At 35.3% G+C, this 18,535-nt stretch overlaps 1 protein-coding gene across 14 annotated transcripts in view; it reads left to right on the forward strand.

Moving 5' to 3' along the window:
* NPAS3 (neuronal PAS domain protein 3) overlaps positions 1-18,108 on the forward strand; it is a 775,438-nt gene extending 757,330 nt beyond the window's left edge. For 13 of the 14 annotated variants that reach the window (XM_087921891.1, XM_087921890.1, XM_087921892.1 and 10 more), the window contains 3 exons: positions 10,158-10,305; positions 12,526-12,641; positions 13,751-18,108. In XM_087921891.1, the coding sequence (XP_087778017.1) occupies positions 10,158-10,305; positions 12,526-12,641; positions 13,751-15,060 (1,574 nt within the window). In that variant the 3' untranslated portion in view covers positions 15,061-18,108. The remainder of the gene's footprint in view (positions 1-10,157; positions 10,306-12,525; positions 12,642-13,750) is intronic. The other variant, XM_087921893.1, reaches the window with a different exon arrangement.
* The last annotated feature ends 427 nt before the right edge of the window (positions 18,109-18,535 follow it).

The raw sequence follows: 18,535 nt of genomic DNA on the forward strand, positions 1-18,535 counted from the left end.
AGTAATTAATTCTGTTGACATGTTAAAAGTTACCTTAATATGGGATAGATCCAAAACCCAGTGTGGTTAGAGCAGGTCATCAGAATAGAACAATATTTAATATTGTCCTATCTGAGGATGGAGAGGGTACAGCAAAACTGTCCCCAGTTTTGTGATCAAAGCAGGTAAATGAATCATGATGCAGGTCCTGCCTCTTATATACTTACATATAGCGTTGTGATGCAGAAACTAAGGGCTCAGGTTTACCCTGTGATGTCACAGTGCATGGCTGACCTTGTTTGCCAATCATAAGTGGTCCACCTATCATTAAGCAGCAAATACTTTTGCCTTGATACCCTCTACAATTATCCATTAGGCAAGTTGGCCACTGAGGAAGGAAAGAGCTACTGCTATTGTTAAGCCTGGGAAACATAACATGGGAAACATGGGTGGGTGCTGAATTTATTTATTGCCAGTCTCTTGGGGCTCAAGGAAAATCAACACATTTGCTTTCATATTCATGGACTGGAAATGGTGAATGTTCAAAGCATTCTACCTCTGCCCTCAAGTATGTCTCAGTTATGTTACCTACTTCCATTCTGGTATGCTTCCTATGGCTTTGGTGCTAATTGATTAGTGCACACAAAAATTATGCAATATTGTAATTATCATAACTCTTAACTCTTTTACTTATCCTTCTGAACTCAAACATGTTTCTTGCCTAAGTAAAATATAACCTATCCATTTTCACACAGATTCTCAGAAAGAAGCCCATCAAGATAGGGAAAGAAACAAATTAATTCTTTCCTGATTTAAAAAAAAACTCTTCTTCCACTAAGCCCAGATTTTTCTATCTGAAATCTTGAAAGTTTGTTAGATAAGGCTAACTGCCATGTAGGCCAATTTCCTAATAAATATTAGGATCTGTTAGAAACAAGAAATATGAAAGCATGATTCCATTAGGAAAGGCAAATTTGCCTACCAATGTAATAAATATCTTCCTTTATAAAAACAATCCAGCAATTTTCTAATTTAAAAAAAACAACCTGCAGTCACAAACTTTGTTGAATCTGTTTGAGTGGAGTTTAATCATGCACTCAGAAACTTGTTGTTGAAAAGTTCATCCAATTCCGTCAAAGTAAAAAGAAATCATTGCTGACTGTGGGAAATAGAAAGACTTCAATACAGCTTCTGAATTTAGCAAAATAAAACATTTTCAGAATTACCAAATCAGAGTCTGACTCAATCGTGTGTATATGCTTAAAGGATTTTTTAAATTGAGATTTATTATTGAAATTGATAACCCCAGTTTCTGATCCATCTAATTAACAGCTAATTATCTTAGTTAATACCTGATCAATCAAATTTTCCTAATCAAATTTGCATCAGAAACCATATTTAATAAATAAATAGCACATAATGTTTTAAATAATTTTCTCTAAATCTGTGTTTTAAAGGCTTATATTCTGCTGATGATCATTGTTCATGCTTCTATTCTTCTAACATAACTAAATAAATGAATTGGGATTTACTCTGAGAAACTACTCTGGAGTAAGCTATTTTAAAGATTGGGTCCTTATCATCTACTCCATGTAAAGAGTCCACTTCAATCTCCTTTTAATTCTACACACCAATATCAGAAAAAGAGGAGGGGAAGTAATAAATATATTTCTTTCCACTAATATATGAAAACTCTATTCTAACCCTATTTGGGTATTGGGTGACATTGTTGCCTTGTTTTGATTTAGCAAGTCCATTTACTACTCAAAAAATAAAAGGTTGTCACATAATATAGAAGCATATATCTCTTCAATTAATTGAAAAAAAAAATAGTAACATTCACTGAAGAATGATATCAAACGTTTTCTGACTGGAAATCCAAGCAGGATGTAAAGGAGTTAAGACCTCTAGAGAATGTCATGAATATACTTCTGGACAAATATCGGATGATATACCAGGATTTTCAAAATGGATATATATTGCTTTTGGGAACTGTCACTCGATTGTGTAGCTACAGATAGAGTATGTGCTTTTTCATTTTGGAATCTTAATTGAGGTCTAAATTCATAAACCTGACACTGACAAAAAGATGCTTGTCACCCTCAGCTATTGTTCAGAAAACGTCATCCCATTTCTTCTGGACTTGATTTACAGCCATAAGAAATACAATTCCTTAAGAACAGCAGCCCAAGCAGTTTGTTTTCCATAAAGCAAAGGTCTCTGATGACTACATTTGGGAGCATTCTCTCTTATATGCACTAATTTAGTTTCCAATAGCTGAAACAATCCAGTATTTTTTAAAGTAGCTTTACTATCACTTTATTCATGCTATTCCCCATTTTCAAAAGGATTTTGCCCTTCAATATTGAGACTTTTTTTCCCCCTCTGCAGTCAGTTACAAATACACAATGGCTTTTGTGTACATTCATTTGAAAATTTCTATTCAGTTATTACTATTTGCTGGTTCAATTTCCAAGATAAAAAAACAGTCTTTTTAAGTTATACCTCTCTGTATATAGATACAGACATGGACACATATTTAAAGGAATGTATATCTTTTAATAATCTTAAATTTACTATTTAAAATAGATGGAGTCATTCTTGGTCATTCTCGACAGCAAAACCTCACTTCACAAGTTTTGCTATTATAATAGGGAAAAATTACACAAAGTCAAGTAATACACAATTAGTAAAACTGTAGGGAGAAAAACAAAGCCTTTTGATACAGAGGAATTCTAATCCTAATCAGTCTGAAATTTCTGTGCTTTTGTAGTGCTTAATATCCCCAATCATGAAAGAAATCAAACTTATTCTAGTTAAGGTATAACATTCTGTGAAATGCTAAAATATACAAATTAATGTCAACTGTTGTACAAGTTGATGATAATCACCAAAGCAAAAGAGATTGCTTTGATATTATTTGATAGTATGTCTTGTGTTTAGATGATGTTTGAACATACTAATTTTAAAGCCAGCCCAACAATTGAAAAGCAAATATACATTAAAGGAGGATCATTGGCAAAAAAAAATTAGTTGCTCTGTTCAGTTAACCTGCACAGTTCAGCTCCAACATAATTTTGTAATGCCAGATGTTGCATTACTGCAGTCTAAAGTCAAAAAGCATCATGAGATATTCTTGAAACCATTTCTAGCTCCAGAGATTTTGCCATCTGAAGCAATGTCCATGTATTTCCCAAGGTATCAGTGACTGCCAGACTGAGAAGTTAGTTTTCACAGCCAAACTAACTTGCAGCCTTTGAATATACTTCTAAATAGGGACTGTTCCAAAGTTGCCCTCTGACCTCTGCAGCAAAATGAGGAATTGAATCTGATACTACCTTGCCCCAATTCACAATTCTACAATGTTCCCAGAATTGACAAACAGAATAATGAATAAACATAAATTAAGTCTAAACTTTACCAATGACAGAGTAACTAACTCAGTTCAAATATAAAAATATTTATGTCTGATTTATGTAAATTTCTAATGTCAGCCAATTTGGAAGTGCTATTTAGATAGTATTAGATGTTTTAATCTCTATCACATAATTTTAATTCTTCGCTACTTAAGTAAAAATTAGTTAATTCCCATTATGTTATAGAATGTCTTAATTTTCAATATTTGGGTCTATTAGCATGTCAAATGAGATATTATATGAATTGGATTCAGTTTAATCATGCTTAGTTAAGTCATTAAAATCAGGGACTTGAGGTTGAATATAGATTTAGTCTTACTTGGATCAGGCCCATAAAAATCAATGACATGTATTCATAATTAACTGGTGTGTCACTGTGAAAAATATGAGACTCATTGAACATGAGGAAATATAAATGTTCTAGAATATTTAAAATGCATTTTATAGAGAGACATTATCCTTATTTCAAATTCTCATCTAGATTTATAACATACATACACACACACACACACACACACACACACACACACACATATATATATTCATTGAACACAATACAGAAGCCTGATGATGGCAGATGAGATTCTGCCGAAACGTTGCTACAACTTTAAAAGCACAACTATAATGATGTGGGAAAATACCCAAACAAAGCTGAATATATGTGTGTGTGTGTGTATGTGTTTTCGGGTCTTGGCGACATTTCGGTGAGGTCCCTCTCGCCATCCTCAGGCTGGTGCCTTCGGCTTCGTATATATACATATGTACATAAGCTTTTGGCTTATGTATATGTATATGTATAAAGAATAACTTTATATATACTGTATCAGAATATATGTGCAATAGTTGCAGCATCTGTTTGAACTTTTAAACATGTATATATAAAATTCTGGTGCAAAGCTCATTTAAGATTCATTCTGAACTCCATTAATTTCAGTGTAGAATCATGATCTAAAATCATATATCTGTATATACAATTCTTTCTGTTCCATTCTGAATTATTTAATGCTGAATGGAAATATGTTTTTCTTTTTTTCTTAGATATTCCAACATCTAATTATTCTATCTGACAGCATGCTCTCAAATACCTGGTATTTACATTTTATTACACATACATGCATATCCTCATAACAAAGTATAATAATAATAAAACAAGACAATAACTAGAGTAAAATCACTAGTAATAATAATGAATGCAGCATATGAAATGAAGCATTCTAAACAAGACATGTGGGTGTTTTTAAAATATTTATCATATAAAGTGCATACACACATACCACACATAGTTACATTGGAATATAAATGAGAAAGTAATGAACTTTGGGTTTTTAAAATAATTATTTAGTAGGATTTCTTTTTTAAAATGGAAATTTTAGCCCTGATACCCAATAAATATCCTTTGGTCAAAGTTTTCTTGGGGAACATGCAAATGAAAACTAGTGCAAAAATATATTCATATTCTTCTGGATGGAATGAATGGTTTCTTTCAATGAAGCCAGGTTTATATTAAGATGGATTCTTTAAACCAAAGATTCTGTGAGAATGGGTCAGAGAAAGAACTATAATTCCTTTCTTCCATCCATCTACCCAACCATCCATCCATCCCTACTTATCCAATTTGTTTTTGGAGAGCCAGTGAGTGTTACATGATTCATTGATAGTTTTGGATGCATAATTTCCATTTAAACATTATATGTTCTAAAGGTTTGCAAAACAATCTTCAGCAATCTTTGCTATTTAACTTAATTCCAGAATTTGTAGTAAAATGCCATCAAAGACACAGATAATTCTGAAAGCTGATATTTTAAAAATGCTGTCTCTCTTTCAAGCAAGTAAGGCACTTATTACACTCTATCTGTGATTATATTTTCCCATGGGTTTTAAAAATGACCTTCTTGTCAGCATCAAGGACTGTAACTTTTCAGATAAAAATACTTGTTCTTGTTTTAAGTCAATGCCAGGTTTATTCCCCTATAGTCCACAGTTTTCAAAAGCAGAAGAAAAAGTAATCCAGAAATTTTCTTTAAAAAAAACGCACTACTGTTTTCAGAATGAAGTTACTCTGTCAGCTTGCCTTGGGCTTTAGGTGGAGAAGAAAAGATTAAAGAGTCAGTATTCCTTTTCATGTTTCCTCTGCCAGTTTTGTGAATGTAAAAAGAGAAACGATACTAACAGCTAAGTGTTCAACTGTGGTACTAAATGCAGATCTCTCTCCCTCTCTCCCTCCCTCATTAAATTAACAGTATTTTCATATTAGGACAACCTGGGAATCACTGTGGCTCATCCTTGTGAAAGCAGTAAATACTGCATATCCACCACCACCCCTTTTTTTTCCTGGTGTAATGAGGACTTTTGTAAACCAGCATTTATGTGATACCATAAATCAACTGATTTCATTTTTTCATGTTTACTATCTACTGAACCAAAATGCACAATATGCTCAAAGTTTCAAAGTCATTTGTAACCTAGAGAAACATTGTATTGTATGGAATGCTTTTTTAAAAAAAGACACAATTTGTTACAAGATTGTTTTCATCTCCTCTTCAAACTGAATTAAATTACTTTCTTCTTATAAAACACAACTCGCTGTTTAGAAGTTTTTCTTTGATTTCTAAGAACAGCTTTACCAGGGGGGAAATGTTTTTTTCCCTAAAAAAACACAAATTTTGAAACTTGTACCAATCCATTTTATTTTACTTAAGGAATTTCATACATTTCTCTTTCTATTCCTTCTCTAAACAGAATTCAGAAATAGAATTAGATTTCCTTTTTGGAAATAGTATACAATATACAACAAACTATTGAATTAAATGCTGTACTATTATTATAATCTTATCCTATAATCATATCCTATTAGTGTGTACTATAACCATGGGTCAATCAATAGTAGTACTATAAAAAAGATTCATCTAAAAAAATCTAGTGGTTTGCTCTTACAAACTGCAAGGTATAAATAATATAAAAGGTTACTTGCAAAGATACTTTATTTTGGCAGAATGGGTTAGGTGTAGAATCAGATTGGAATCATTCTCTAAAGAACTCTTTCCCAATCAATTCACTTCCATGAGGGTTGCACTAAACACTCATAATTCCCAGTCAGCTTTTTTATCTTAAATTACACCACTATTGTTACTTCCTGTGTGATATTGGTTGGCCTGTGTTCATGATTCATCCTACCACTTTGAAAAATAGCCATTAGAGACTTCCTTTCCTAAAACTTATTTTCCATAAGTGTTAAGGCACAGTAAAAAGCTAAAATGTTCTTTTGTAATTATATTAACCCAGGTGAAACAAAATAATTTATAACCAGCAAATTGCATTCTTTCATTTGCTTTATTTTCAGAAAGTACATTAGTGAAGGAAGAGGTTATTAGGCGTTTAAGAGTCCTAAAAAAAAGAACATTTAATTCATGCAGTTTTGCTATTATTGCATGAGCTTTCTGCCTTCTTTAGATCTCTTACCAGTGACTTTTAGAAATGGTTAACCCTGACAGGGTACTTATTTTAATATTGCCTCTGTTCCTTTTTCTTAAAATTGTATTTTTTAAAAAAATGCATGAGAATCAATTATTTATAGTATAGTCCTAAATATGCCTTGCCTTAACCAAGGAGATGGCAACTATAAATATAAATAGTAAAATATTAAGTTTATTGAAAGAAACACATTTCCTAATACCTCCATCTTCATTTTTCTTTCAGAAATGCAGGCATTCAACTAAAATGTTAACAATAGATTATAATAATAAAAATCCTTTATTATTAAACTTTTTTTATAAATCTATAAACTGAGGTATTCTAATAGAGTAAAACTTTAAAGAAAGATTCCCCTATTCCTTATTCTCAGTCTTAAGCTAATTATAAATTCAGAAGTATTTGCATAAAACTAAGTCTCAACACCATAGTTGTTTGATGGAAAAGCCCACACACCCCCCCCTTTCTTGCTTATCTTTGCAGTTTAGAATTGAATTATATCTGAGACATGAATACACAAAATGAAAGATCCATTTTGATTAATGCATCAATCTGATCAACTTTACTTTGTTTACAAAACACTATAACCCAAATTGCAAATGTCTGCCACTTCTACCAAAAAAAAAATATCTGACTGAGTTTTCAAACTTTCAAGCTTTCAGTCAATTTATTGCAACATCAGAACATTGTAGTTAAAATAAAATGTCTATCTGTCTTTCTCTTCCATACATATGCATATGGAAAATAAATAATCCTTATTAATAAATGTGGTATGCCATAAATGCTGAATGCCAAAGAAGGGAAGAACAGAGCAGGAGAGAAATGTGGGAGCAAAAACTGAAATTTTGAGATAAACCTGTTTTTAAACAGGACAAAATCTCTACCCTCAACAACCACAAATGCATCCAAAGAACAGCTCTTCCACAAGTGGGTTAAGGGAATCTGCTGTAGGCACCAATGTGAAAAGAGATCAGGGGAATACATGAAGGTCAAAATTGGATTTTTGAGAAGACCTTTTCAAACATTGGCCCTTGACAAGAATTGGCAGATTAGAAGAAGCTTTAAACAACAAAATATTTTAGGCCTCCAGTGAACCCTAAATCCTGCCATACTATTTAGATGACATAGAATAGCTGCAGGCAGAAACTTCTCTTGGCAAAACAACTATCAGTTAAAAGTTAAAGAAGAGCCAGTGGCCTCCACCTTATTTTTCTTTAGCCTCAAAAAGGGTGAAGCTAGTAGTCTCAGAAAAAAAAAATACTATCAAGTAGTGCATCCTCTGAGCCCAATTATCCTGCAATTCACCTCCACCAAGAGTCCCAAATTCATCTTGAATTTAGGTGTATCTTATTTTTAAAGAAAAAACAAAGCTCATTCACATCTATCTTCAGCCCTAGAGTCACTTGTACCGTATGCCTTGAGCTCAGGAGATGAATGCATCTGGCTGTATACATGTTTGAGTCCAACATAAATCCTGAGAGTGGTTTTGCGGCCTGGAATTGGTAGGCTGTGTTGCTAGAACGATTGATTAACAGCTGTTGTAGTTATACAATGCGTCACAGACTCTCTGGATAAATATAAGAATACCTAAAGCTTTAGCTGTCCCCTGAGCGAATACTTTTGAGTTAAGCCTCAGAATTTTTGCAGCCTTTCTGCTTGAGATGGGAATCTTGAACAGCAGTGATAGCTATAGCAAACCTTCACAAAGACAACAGAGAAAGGATGTAGAAAGAAAATGGAAAAACAGAAGAAAAAACTATCCTGCACTTTTGTATCTGTGTTCCTTTTTCAAAGAGAAGAAAAGGTTTTCTAGATTGTGATGCTAAGATGGATTTAGGCTGGTATCTTCTCAGGTACAGTAGGCTTTAAACTTTATATGGCATCATATATACTTGCATATCATTCTCTGAATCTGAAGGTACAGACAAAATTTAAAGGTAAAGTCTAACTTTTAAGTTGAAAGTTTAACAGTACAAACCAGTTTTTCCTGCCTTCAAAGTGACTTTTTTTCTATTTCCCCCACCTCTTCCCCAAAAAATCAAAACGTACTTCATGAAACTATTGTATATGAAGCACTTATTAGCCATAATTAAATGGACAATATGAATTTACTACGTCTTTAGGACTCTGGCTTGTTCTGGTTTAGAGCAAGATGATTAATGCAAATACATATTACTTGAGATAACCATTTAGCAGCTAATTTAGCCAAATTTATTACAGCAGTTAGAGGTTTTTCATTTTAGCAGACGGAGACAAGGACATGCCAAAAGCAGAGATGTATGTGAATGCACACTGCCCTCTAGTGCACAAGATTTACAAGATGAAGAACAAATACATCCCAGAAGAAGAAATGCAAGCTGAAATAATAAGAATACTGAACACATTGTCTGTATTTCTGCCAAAGACATATTGCTTCCTTATTTCAGCATATATGCTACTGTATGAGAGTTTTAAATTAGCTAAAACTCTATTACAACATTTGGCTTGGAAATAGTGGCTTGAAACAAATTTTAACATTATTTTATGAAGCATCTTTAAGCAAAATTTCACAGAACTTACATTTTGCTTGTCCTTCCATTTCCGGTTCTATTTAAACATTGCAAAGAACTCTTGCTTTGACATACTTGATTCTACAACTCCCTTAGGCCACAGTTTCTTCTGCAGTTCATTGGTTGATTTATTTTGCTCTGGTATTAAGCCAAGTCTCTGCAGACATTCCTCCTATGACCACTGGAGATTTGGTTCATCTGAAGACTGTAAATTCTGTTTGACAAGATCAAAAGAAACAGATGTGTAAGTTCAGTAGTTGATATCACCTGCAATGAAGAGAATGATCAAAGAACTAGGGTACCGTATCTTCCCAAACCTTTCAAATAGCCAGAGTCTCGGGGAGGTTTACTACCTAGCAGCTATGAATAAATCACATAGAAATTTAACATGTGTATGATACACACACACACATGAATGAAACAGAGAGAATTGTCCACAGATTTGGTGCTTCGTGAGCCACAGCAAATTCTGCTTCTGATTGCTTTTCTCTTGCTTAGTCGACAGCAGATTAATCTGCCAACAGCAGATTAAAATCAAACTACAAATCAAGGCACTGCCTTCAACTCTTCCAGGCCTCCCAGAAATGATTTAATTGTTCTTATAATTGTGCTCTCTCTGAAACGTAGGGGACAAAAATTCCTTCCATTTCTTTGTACTGGTGTGGTGTGTGCTTTAATACAGAGCAATTGTGTATAAGTGCAATGCCAATGATTTTCCTTTTGCCTTTTGTTTTTTTCCATTTAGTGCTGAACAAGGGTCAGTGTGTTACAAAATACTACCGTTGGATGCAGAAAAGTGGGGGCTACATTTGGATACAGTCTAGTGCCACTATCGCTATTAATGCCAAGAATGCAAATGAGAAAAACATCATCTGGGTTAATTACCTTCTGAGGTATATCTTTCTGCCACTTCAATTATTGGCATTTTTGTTGTGACTACAGGAAACATTATTGAAAGGATAGTGTGTAAACAACAAATGCAAGGAACTCAATGTGAGTCTGCTTATAATTAATGTATACTAATAAATAATAGAAGCATGGTCATGGGATAGATTGCCAGTCTGGATTCTCCTAAATCCAGGTAAAGCTTTAGCTTAATCCGGGTTGATTCATAGCCAACCTTTGTTAGGTTGATACTGTGGACAGGGGCTTCTTTAAAGAGGCCATGAGGTAATGCTCCTATGTGCTAGGAAGCCAAGGCTGTTATTGTTTCAGAAACAATGTTTGTTGCAATTGTCAGTACAGAATTTATCTTAAAACTCTTAAGTGCACTCCCTTTTCTTTTCCAGATATGTTAGACATGTTGGTTAAATGCCAGATGTTTAAGCTCTCTGAATTGTATACAGGAAAATATTAGGTGTGCTGTTCCTTGAGAAATACAGCGTTAAGACCTTTCTGAATTTAGATCTTGGTGAATGCACACTGTGACCAGTAGAGAGGGATTATTTCCCTTTTATCTGGATGCTTTATGGGAAATGCCTGAATTTTATTTCTGTTGTCTGAATAATGGAAACCAAAAGAGTATATTATTTTTTTATTTAAAATAAGAGGTATTTAAATTTAATAAATGTGTTTATGTAAGGAAGATGGGAAATATTGTGCACATATCAATCCTAAGCTTATGTCCTCAGAATTCTTGTTGATTTAAATAAGTGTTATTTCTATTAAATGGGGTTAAGACATGTGGAGCCTTACAAACAATTATTGAGGGGGGAATGGGCCATGTGATTCCTTGTTTTACTCTTTCCTCTTGCAAAGGCTGGGTCCTTATGTCAGGAGTGAGCTCAGAAAGAATTCACATCTCCTTTATGTCCAGAGAAAGGACTGTAACCTCTCATTTTCCCCCACTGTGATTTAATTGAAGATAAAGAGGGAATCAGATATTACTTAGTGCCCCAAGCACTTGTTGGAAGAGAATTGAACATAGCAAGAGGCATTCTGCTTTTGAGCCCAAAATGCTTCCTGCCATTATGATAAATGAAAATCGGAGTTGAAACAGTTTCCCAGTAATTAAAGACTAGCACATATATAGGCCAGAAGCTTGAGGAATCAGTGTACATGTTACACAGCTCCATAGGATTTGCAGATAACATAGGAGCATCCTGTCTCCTCTTCTCCATGGATTAACCTCTGATACAAGTTGCAAATTATAAAGTGATTTTCCAGTAAAAACACGAGGGACTTGTAAAAGCAGCCTCCTAGATATGCAATGGTTTTAGTTCTTTGGAAATGTTTTCTTTTTAATCTTGTTACACGTTCTTGGTTCATGTTTCCATGCTTGCTTGTAGAGAAGTATTACTGGGCTGGCATTAATAGAAATGCAGAATAACAGTGTTGGAAGGGACCTATGCAACATGACACAGTTCACATATGAGTCCAGAAATTGTAAATAACAGTGCCTCTGTAAGTTACGCAAAATAAATGATGAGATCATAATATATGGAAGATGGTAATAAACAATTCACTCATAAGATAGAAATAACAGAAAACAAGCTTATGTATTTGATGGATACTCAACAAAGAATTATTATTTTGATGGATAATACCAGAACAAAAAGAATATATATTTTTAAGGTAGTATTAATGAAAATTCTCCAAAGCTTCAAGAATGAAGAATCAAGATATGTAATTAGTGTTATTGTGCTTAGGTGTCTGCATAAGGATTATTTTTAATAGTGAAAAATCAAGATAGAAATTCTCTAAGTAAAACCTACAAGCAAAAACCTCAAAACCTTTATTACATTTCATCACATGGCTATATTTGATTAATGTTAGCAATTTATTGTATTATATTGTTTTAATTACTTAGTTGCCAAGAAAGGTGTGGGAAGGAAGGAAAGAGAAAGAAAGAAAGAAAGAAAGAAAGAAAGAAAGAAAGAAAGAAAGAAAGAAAGAAAGAAAGAAAGAAAGAAAGAAAGAGGAATGAGGGAGGGAAGGAAGGAAGGAAGGAAGGAAGGAAGGAAGGAAGGAAGGAAGGAAGGAAGGAAGGAAGGGTGAGAGAATGCCTTTCTATGCTTTCTATTGTTTCAGGCATTTAAAAGAATTTTGAAAAAAGGGGGGAACTATCATACTGTTATCATGTATGTGTACATGGGCTACCTCTTCTTTTTTAGTGATCCAGAGTATAAGGACACTCCAATGGATATTGCACAACTTCCACACTTGCCAGAGAAAACCTCTGAATCCTCTGAGACATCTGATTCTGAATCAGATTCAAAGGATAACTCGGGTATGTAAACGCTCATCTTCTATGTAACGTTTTGGCATCTTTTTAATTGTATTCACGCCATTACAGCCAAGTTAGAAACTGCAATTAAACTTATAAGGGGAGCTTACAAATTCTCATAAAAATTGGTAAGAAACACTGGGCTGGTTGGGGCTGTTGCCCTCTGGGAAAATCAAGTATATAGTTAGGAGTATTCTTATATCTATCACTGTTGGCTGGATGTCCAGATGACCTCATCATTTAAGAGCAGCTACTGTCATCTCAGATTCATACAGCAGCTCTGACCCTATTTGCATAGCAAGAGCCCAGCATATGTGCTCTGTTAATCTCTTGGCTGGATTACTGCAAAGCATTTTATGGAAAGATGCCTTTGAAGATGGTTCAGAATATCTAGCTAGGACTGGCAAATAATATGATGCTAATGTTTTATCAGCTGCAGAAACTATTCCAAGTCTTATTTGAAATATTAGCACTGCTAAGCCTTGGATGGTTTGGGTGCAGAGTATCCCATGGAACATCCTACTTCCTCCTATATTGGAATTGGAAAGGAGTTTACAAAGAAGGAGCCTTCTTACCTGTTACACTTCACTTATAAAAGGCTCTTTCTATGAAGCCACATCTTGCATCCACATGGCAATATTATTGTTTTCAGAGCAAGATCTTCCTCTTCTCTAGGCCCTTTTAATTTTAGCTGTCTGCCCTTTACTGTAATAATGGCTTTTATATGGATGATAATCTTTCTGGTGCTAATCATGCATGGTATTTTATTCTTTATGTATAGTTTTTCTGACTGTACACACATTTAGCAGGCTGTCCATAGAACTGTCATTACTGGAGTAATGATAACAACACCACAAGCCTTATGTTCAGCTTGAGCATGAATGTTTTGTTTTGTTTTTTGAACAGCAGAATCTTGAACTGGAGGGAGTTAAATGACAGACCAATGCAGCTCAGCTCATACTTGGTAAAACTGTCATTTTACACCTAAAAGAAAATGTCTTTGCCAGTAATATTGCTAGTAATAATATTTCACCAGCCTCCAGGAGTCTAAGTGGGCTCTAAATCTTACATTCTTATTCCTAATGATGTTTTTCACTTTTCTTTCTACTCAGAGGACAATGAGAATTCAAAGTCGGATGAAAAAGGAAATCATTCAGAAAACAGCGAAGATCCCGAATCAGATAGGAAGAAGTCTGGCAATCAGTCAGATAATGAAATGAACTGTAATGATGATGGGAACAGCTCCAGCAACCAGGACAGCAGAGACAGTGATGACAGCTTTGAGAATTCTGACTTTGAGAATCAAAAGGCCCCCGAAGATAGCTTTGGCACTCTTGGTTCTATGCAGATTAAGGTGGAGCGCTACGTGGAGAGTGAGTCAGACTTGCAGTTACAGAACTGTGAGTCATTGACCTCGGACAGTGCCAAGGACTCAGACAGTACAGGAGAAGTAAATGCCCAGTCTTCCAGCAAGCATCAAAAAAGGAAGAAGAGAAGGAAAAAACAGAAAGGAGGCAGTGTGGCCCGGAGAAGGCTCTCAAGCACCTCAAGTCCAAATGGGCTTGACTCAGCATTGGTGGATCAGCCCCAGCTGCTCTCACCGCCAAACAGTGCCTCAGTGCTCAAAATCAAAACAGAGATCTCAGAACCTATCAATTTTGATAATGATAGCAGTATTTGGAATTACCCACCCAACAGGGAAATCTCAAGGAACGAATCACCTTACAGTATGACCAAGCCCCCCAACTCAGAGCACTTCCCTTCCCCCCAAACCAGCAGTAGTTTACATGTCTCCATTCCAGACTCTGTTCTAACCCCGCCAGGGACTGAAAATCCTGCCAATCGCAAATCTCAATTCAGCACCTCATCCAACTCCGCCTTGGCTCCTGTATCCTCTGATCCTTTGTCCCCACCTCTTTCAGCATCTCCACGGGACAAGCATCCGGGTGGCCCCAGCACTTCCAATTCTTTATTGTATACGGGGGATCTGGAAGCCCTACAGAGATTGCAAGCAGGCAATGTGGTCCTTCCTTTGGTTCACAGGGTAACTGGAACCCTTGCTGCCACCAGCACGGCTGCTCAGAGGGTCTATACCACTGGCACGATCCGGTATGCCCCAGCTGAAGTTACTTTAGCCATGCAGGGCAATCTCCTCCCCAACACTCACGCTGTTAACTTTGTGGACGTTAACAGCCCCGGTTTTGGCTTAGATCCTAAAACACCAATGGAAATGCTCTACCACCATGTCCACCGACTCAATATGTCAGGACCATTTGGAAGTGCTGTGAGCGCAGCCAGCCTGACCCAAATGCCTGCAGGGAATGTGTTCACAACTGCCGAAGGACTGTTCTCGACTCTTCCGTTTCCTGTGTACAGCAACGGCATCCATGCTGCACAGACACTGGAACGGAAGGAGGACTGAAATATGACCACATATTGTGTTCCGTGTTAAACTCCGAGGCATAGACTATGTTTTAATTTAGACCTTTAATCCTAGCACTTTGAATTTGAGCAGGTCAGCTTATTCTCTCCATATGATGCTCCCCATTTCATCCCCTTTCTCTTTGACTTGACTTATTCTTTGATGGGAAAGATACTTTTAATTTTGGCCTTCAGAAAACTGAAGTATCAGTGGCCTGCCATTTTGTCTTCTTCCAAGATGTGTATTTCTTTTCCTTTTGCATCTTTATTAAGATGCCTTTAATATGCGTATGCCTCTGCCATAGAATACTCAGTGTTGTGGTAAAGAGATTGTAAGAATGACAACCATGGGGTTTACTTTAAATTGATCTTGATATGATCAAGGTTAAAAGAAACAAGCATAAAACAATGTGCCCTGTTTGACTAAGTCAAATGAAAAGGGGGGTATTTGTTCCTAATTCCTTTTAAAAAAATAGGGGATAGTATTTTAGAATTTTATGCAGAGTTTAATTTACTTTTTATGGTTAAGATTTTCTTACTTGCACATACAATAATTTGGGTTCTTAAAAATTAATTTCTGGCCTGTGATTAGAATAATAAGAAGATGGACTAAATGTTAACTACAGAAACATTAACTTAATTTCTAAAACCATGGTGCTATCATTTATTAATCTGTAATGTCTTCACACAATATGCAGCTTGTGGGCTGGGTTTTGTTTTTGTTTGGAAAGGAATGTCTTCTGTGCTAGTCCATAGTCAGGTGCTGCAGTTTCCTTGGTTAGTTAAGACAAAAGCCCTCATTAACATTTGCTGCAGGACTTAATTTGTTTACCTCCAAACTAACAAAGCCTCATATTAAATTTAAATGGATCTGGAAGACTTTTCTTTTGGGGAGTTGAGCAAATGTGCTAAAAAGAACAAGAAAATGCAGTGAAATTGACTTAAAGACCAGATTTTTTAAGGTGTATATTGTTTCTCTTTCTATTTTTTTATTCTCAGTAGAACTGAGGCTAATTTTACAACTTCCAAATAAGTGAATGAATGAGTAAGTGAGTGAATGTGTGTGTCTGTGTGCATGTGTGTGTGGATATATGTATGTGTGTGTGCGCGTATTTACACACACACACACAACACATATATACATGTATGCTTAATGTTATAGAGGGAAGGTTGTATCTTTATTTTTATGTTTTGCTCATTGTTTTCTCTTTTGTAATCCCCCTCCTCCTCCTAGTGTTGAAGCCAATATGTTTTAACAAATGGGTTAATAAGCTTGAACTAGATAACTGCAACTAAAAAACTGCACATTAAGTAAAAACAAAAGAAAAGAAGTCTATTTTGTCTTCGTTGCCAGAAATCAGTGTAGTGTCAAACACTCCAAATGACTGTCAAGTATAAATTCTTCTTCCACTCCATCTTTGGCAGCTGTTTGTTAAGGCATCTAATAACAGATGTGAGAACTGTAATGTGTACAATGTGTAAGTGTCCTTGGCTGTCAGTCTCATTGCAGTTTCAATGTGTGTTACTATATGCAGTATATACTAAGCTAATGTAGTTGTTTTGTCCTTTGTCTTCTCTGTGCTTTATCTCTAGTCTGGAGTGGCAAAGTCCCATTCCTACAGTCCTAGTGAACCAGTGATTCTTGGGGGTTAGTAGTTTTTGTGTGGTGGCCTTCCACTGTCTGTATACCTTTTCATTTCTGCTGTTGCTTTGCTGGTGTGTATTTTCAGACCTTTCTCTCCCTCTGTTTACTTCCAACCTTCACCTTTCTTCCCAATTTCTTCTTCTAACTCTTTCTCTCTTTTTCCATTCTCAGAGATAAAAGACTCTTAACTAGCTCAAGGTAATGGAGCCATTTTTCCCCACAGAGGAGTTCTGGGTATGTCTTGCTCGTACAGTGTGCATCACACAATGCATTAAAGGATGATACTCAGACATATTAAATGAAGTGATGCCATATAGCCTCAGTTGTTAACATTTCCAGAGTCCCTTGTGCTCTAATTGTAAGTAGAGGGTGCATTTCTTTGGTGTTCTCCCAAGTTGGTTAATGGAATAATACAGAAAGAGATAGAAAATTCTTGGAGTGCTCAACCAATGTGGTTCAAAAGCAAAGCTGAGCTTTGGATTGTCAAATATATATTTTTGCATACCTGAGCAATGTGTTGCTGATGTATTTTAGCTCAGCAGTTCTCTACATACCGTAGTGGATGACCCTTTGTGTTGAAATGAAGCCGAGTACAGTGGGGTTTGAATTGGAGAAGTAGAGATGAGAAAGAGTGGGATAGAGTGATGCCCACAAAGGGCACTGAATGTCATAAAATTTGATAATGAGCTTGTAAAGGGTTAATTTGAAAGATTTTAGGTAGATTCCAAGGCCAAGAGAAGCTACTTTGGGTTTCGCTTTGGAAGTTCTAGCTGTTGAACAATCAAAGGAGTGCACCTATCGGCTACAAAGACAGCTAGACAGCTGTTATTGCTTTATTTTATTTTATTTTTTATAAATGTTTCTGTGTTGTGTCAAAATGATTTCTGGTGATTTAACCTAACAGATAATCACAGCTGCTGTCTAAATCCATAGTGTTTAAAATTACAAAATGGAAAAAAAAACCTTCATTACCTGTGAAAGACTGTGTCTGTGTTTTTAACTATTTCTTGTACAAATATATGAAATCTTTTATGAGGAGACTGGTGCCAAGTAGCTGAATAAAGGGGAAAGGGATTCTGTTCGTATAAATCTTAGCAGTGTTACCAACTCTACAATATATTAAAAAAAATAATTAAAACGTTTAAAAATGACAGCTATGGTACATTTATTTTGTGTTAACCTAACCGAATCTAACTTCTTGAGTGCCTGGCTTATTCGAAACATTTTTTTTCATTGATCATTGATAATGCTGCAAATCAGAAATGTACATACTTCATTTACAGCAGGGTTCTTTTTATACTTTTGTAGATTCTCATACATGTCATACATGGTTGTCTTTATGTAACTTAATTTTTTTCATCCTGCAGGTGCCATTTTCATAATAAACTTCTCTTGGATTTGTTACTATCTGGCATCATTTCTTTTACATACGATCATCCTGATTAATTAATGCTGGTAGTATTTGTTTAAGCAGGGTACCTTGTTTGAAAGCTTTTAAAAGCTAAAAAAAAATAAAAGAGGATGTAACTAGATTATTTTCAAAGATTATAAGCTTTTCAAAGTGACCTACGTAGAAGCAGGCTAACAATGCTAATCCAAATACTACACTAAACGTGCCACCATCCTAAATTCTCAGCTACCCCAACTCATTATCATATTGAGCATTTTATGCACATTATCAAAGCTGAATAATAGGGCTGAAATGTTAACTATGACAAAAAGGGTGATTTCAGAGAGCAGCTTGTCCATGCTGATCACCAAAAATGCAGATTTATCCTTTCATATATGATATCAATACGCTCAAACTCTTTGTCACTCATATTCTATTTAG

The sequence above is a fragment of the Pseudonaja textilis genome, chromosome 1 (genome assembly GCF_049901715.1).
Source record: "Pseudonaja textilis isolate UNSWEBS1 chromosome 1, rPseTex1.2, whole genome shotgun sequence".
Classification (NCBI taxonomy): domain Eukaryota; kingdom Metazoa; phylum Chordata; class Lepidosauria; order Squamata; family Elapidae; genus Pseudonaja; species Pseudonaja textilis.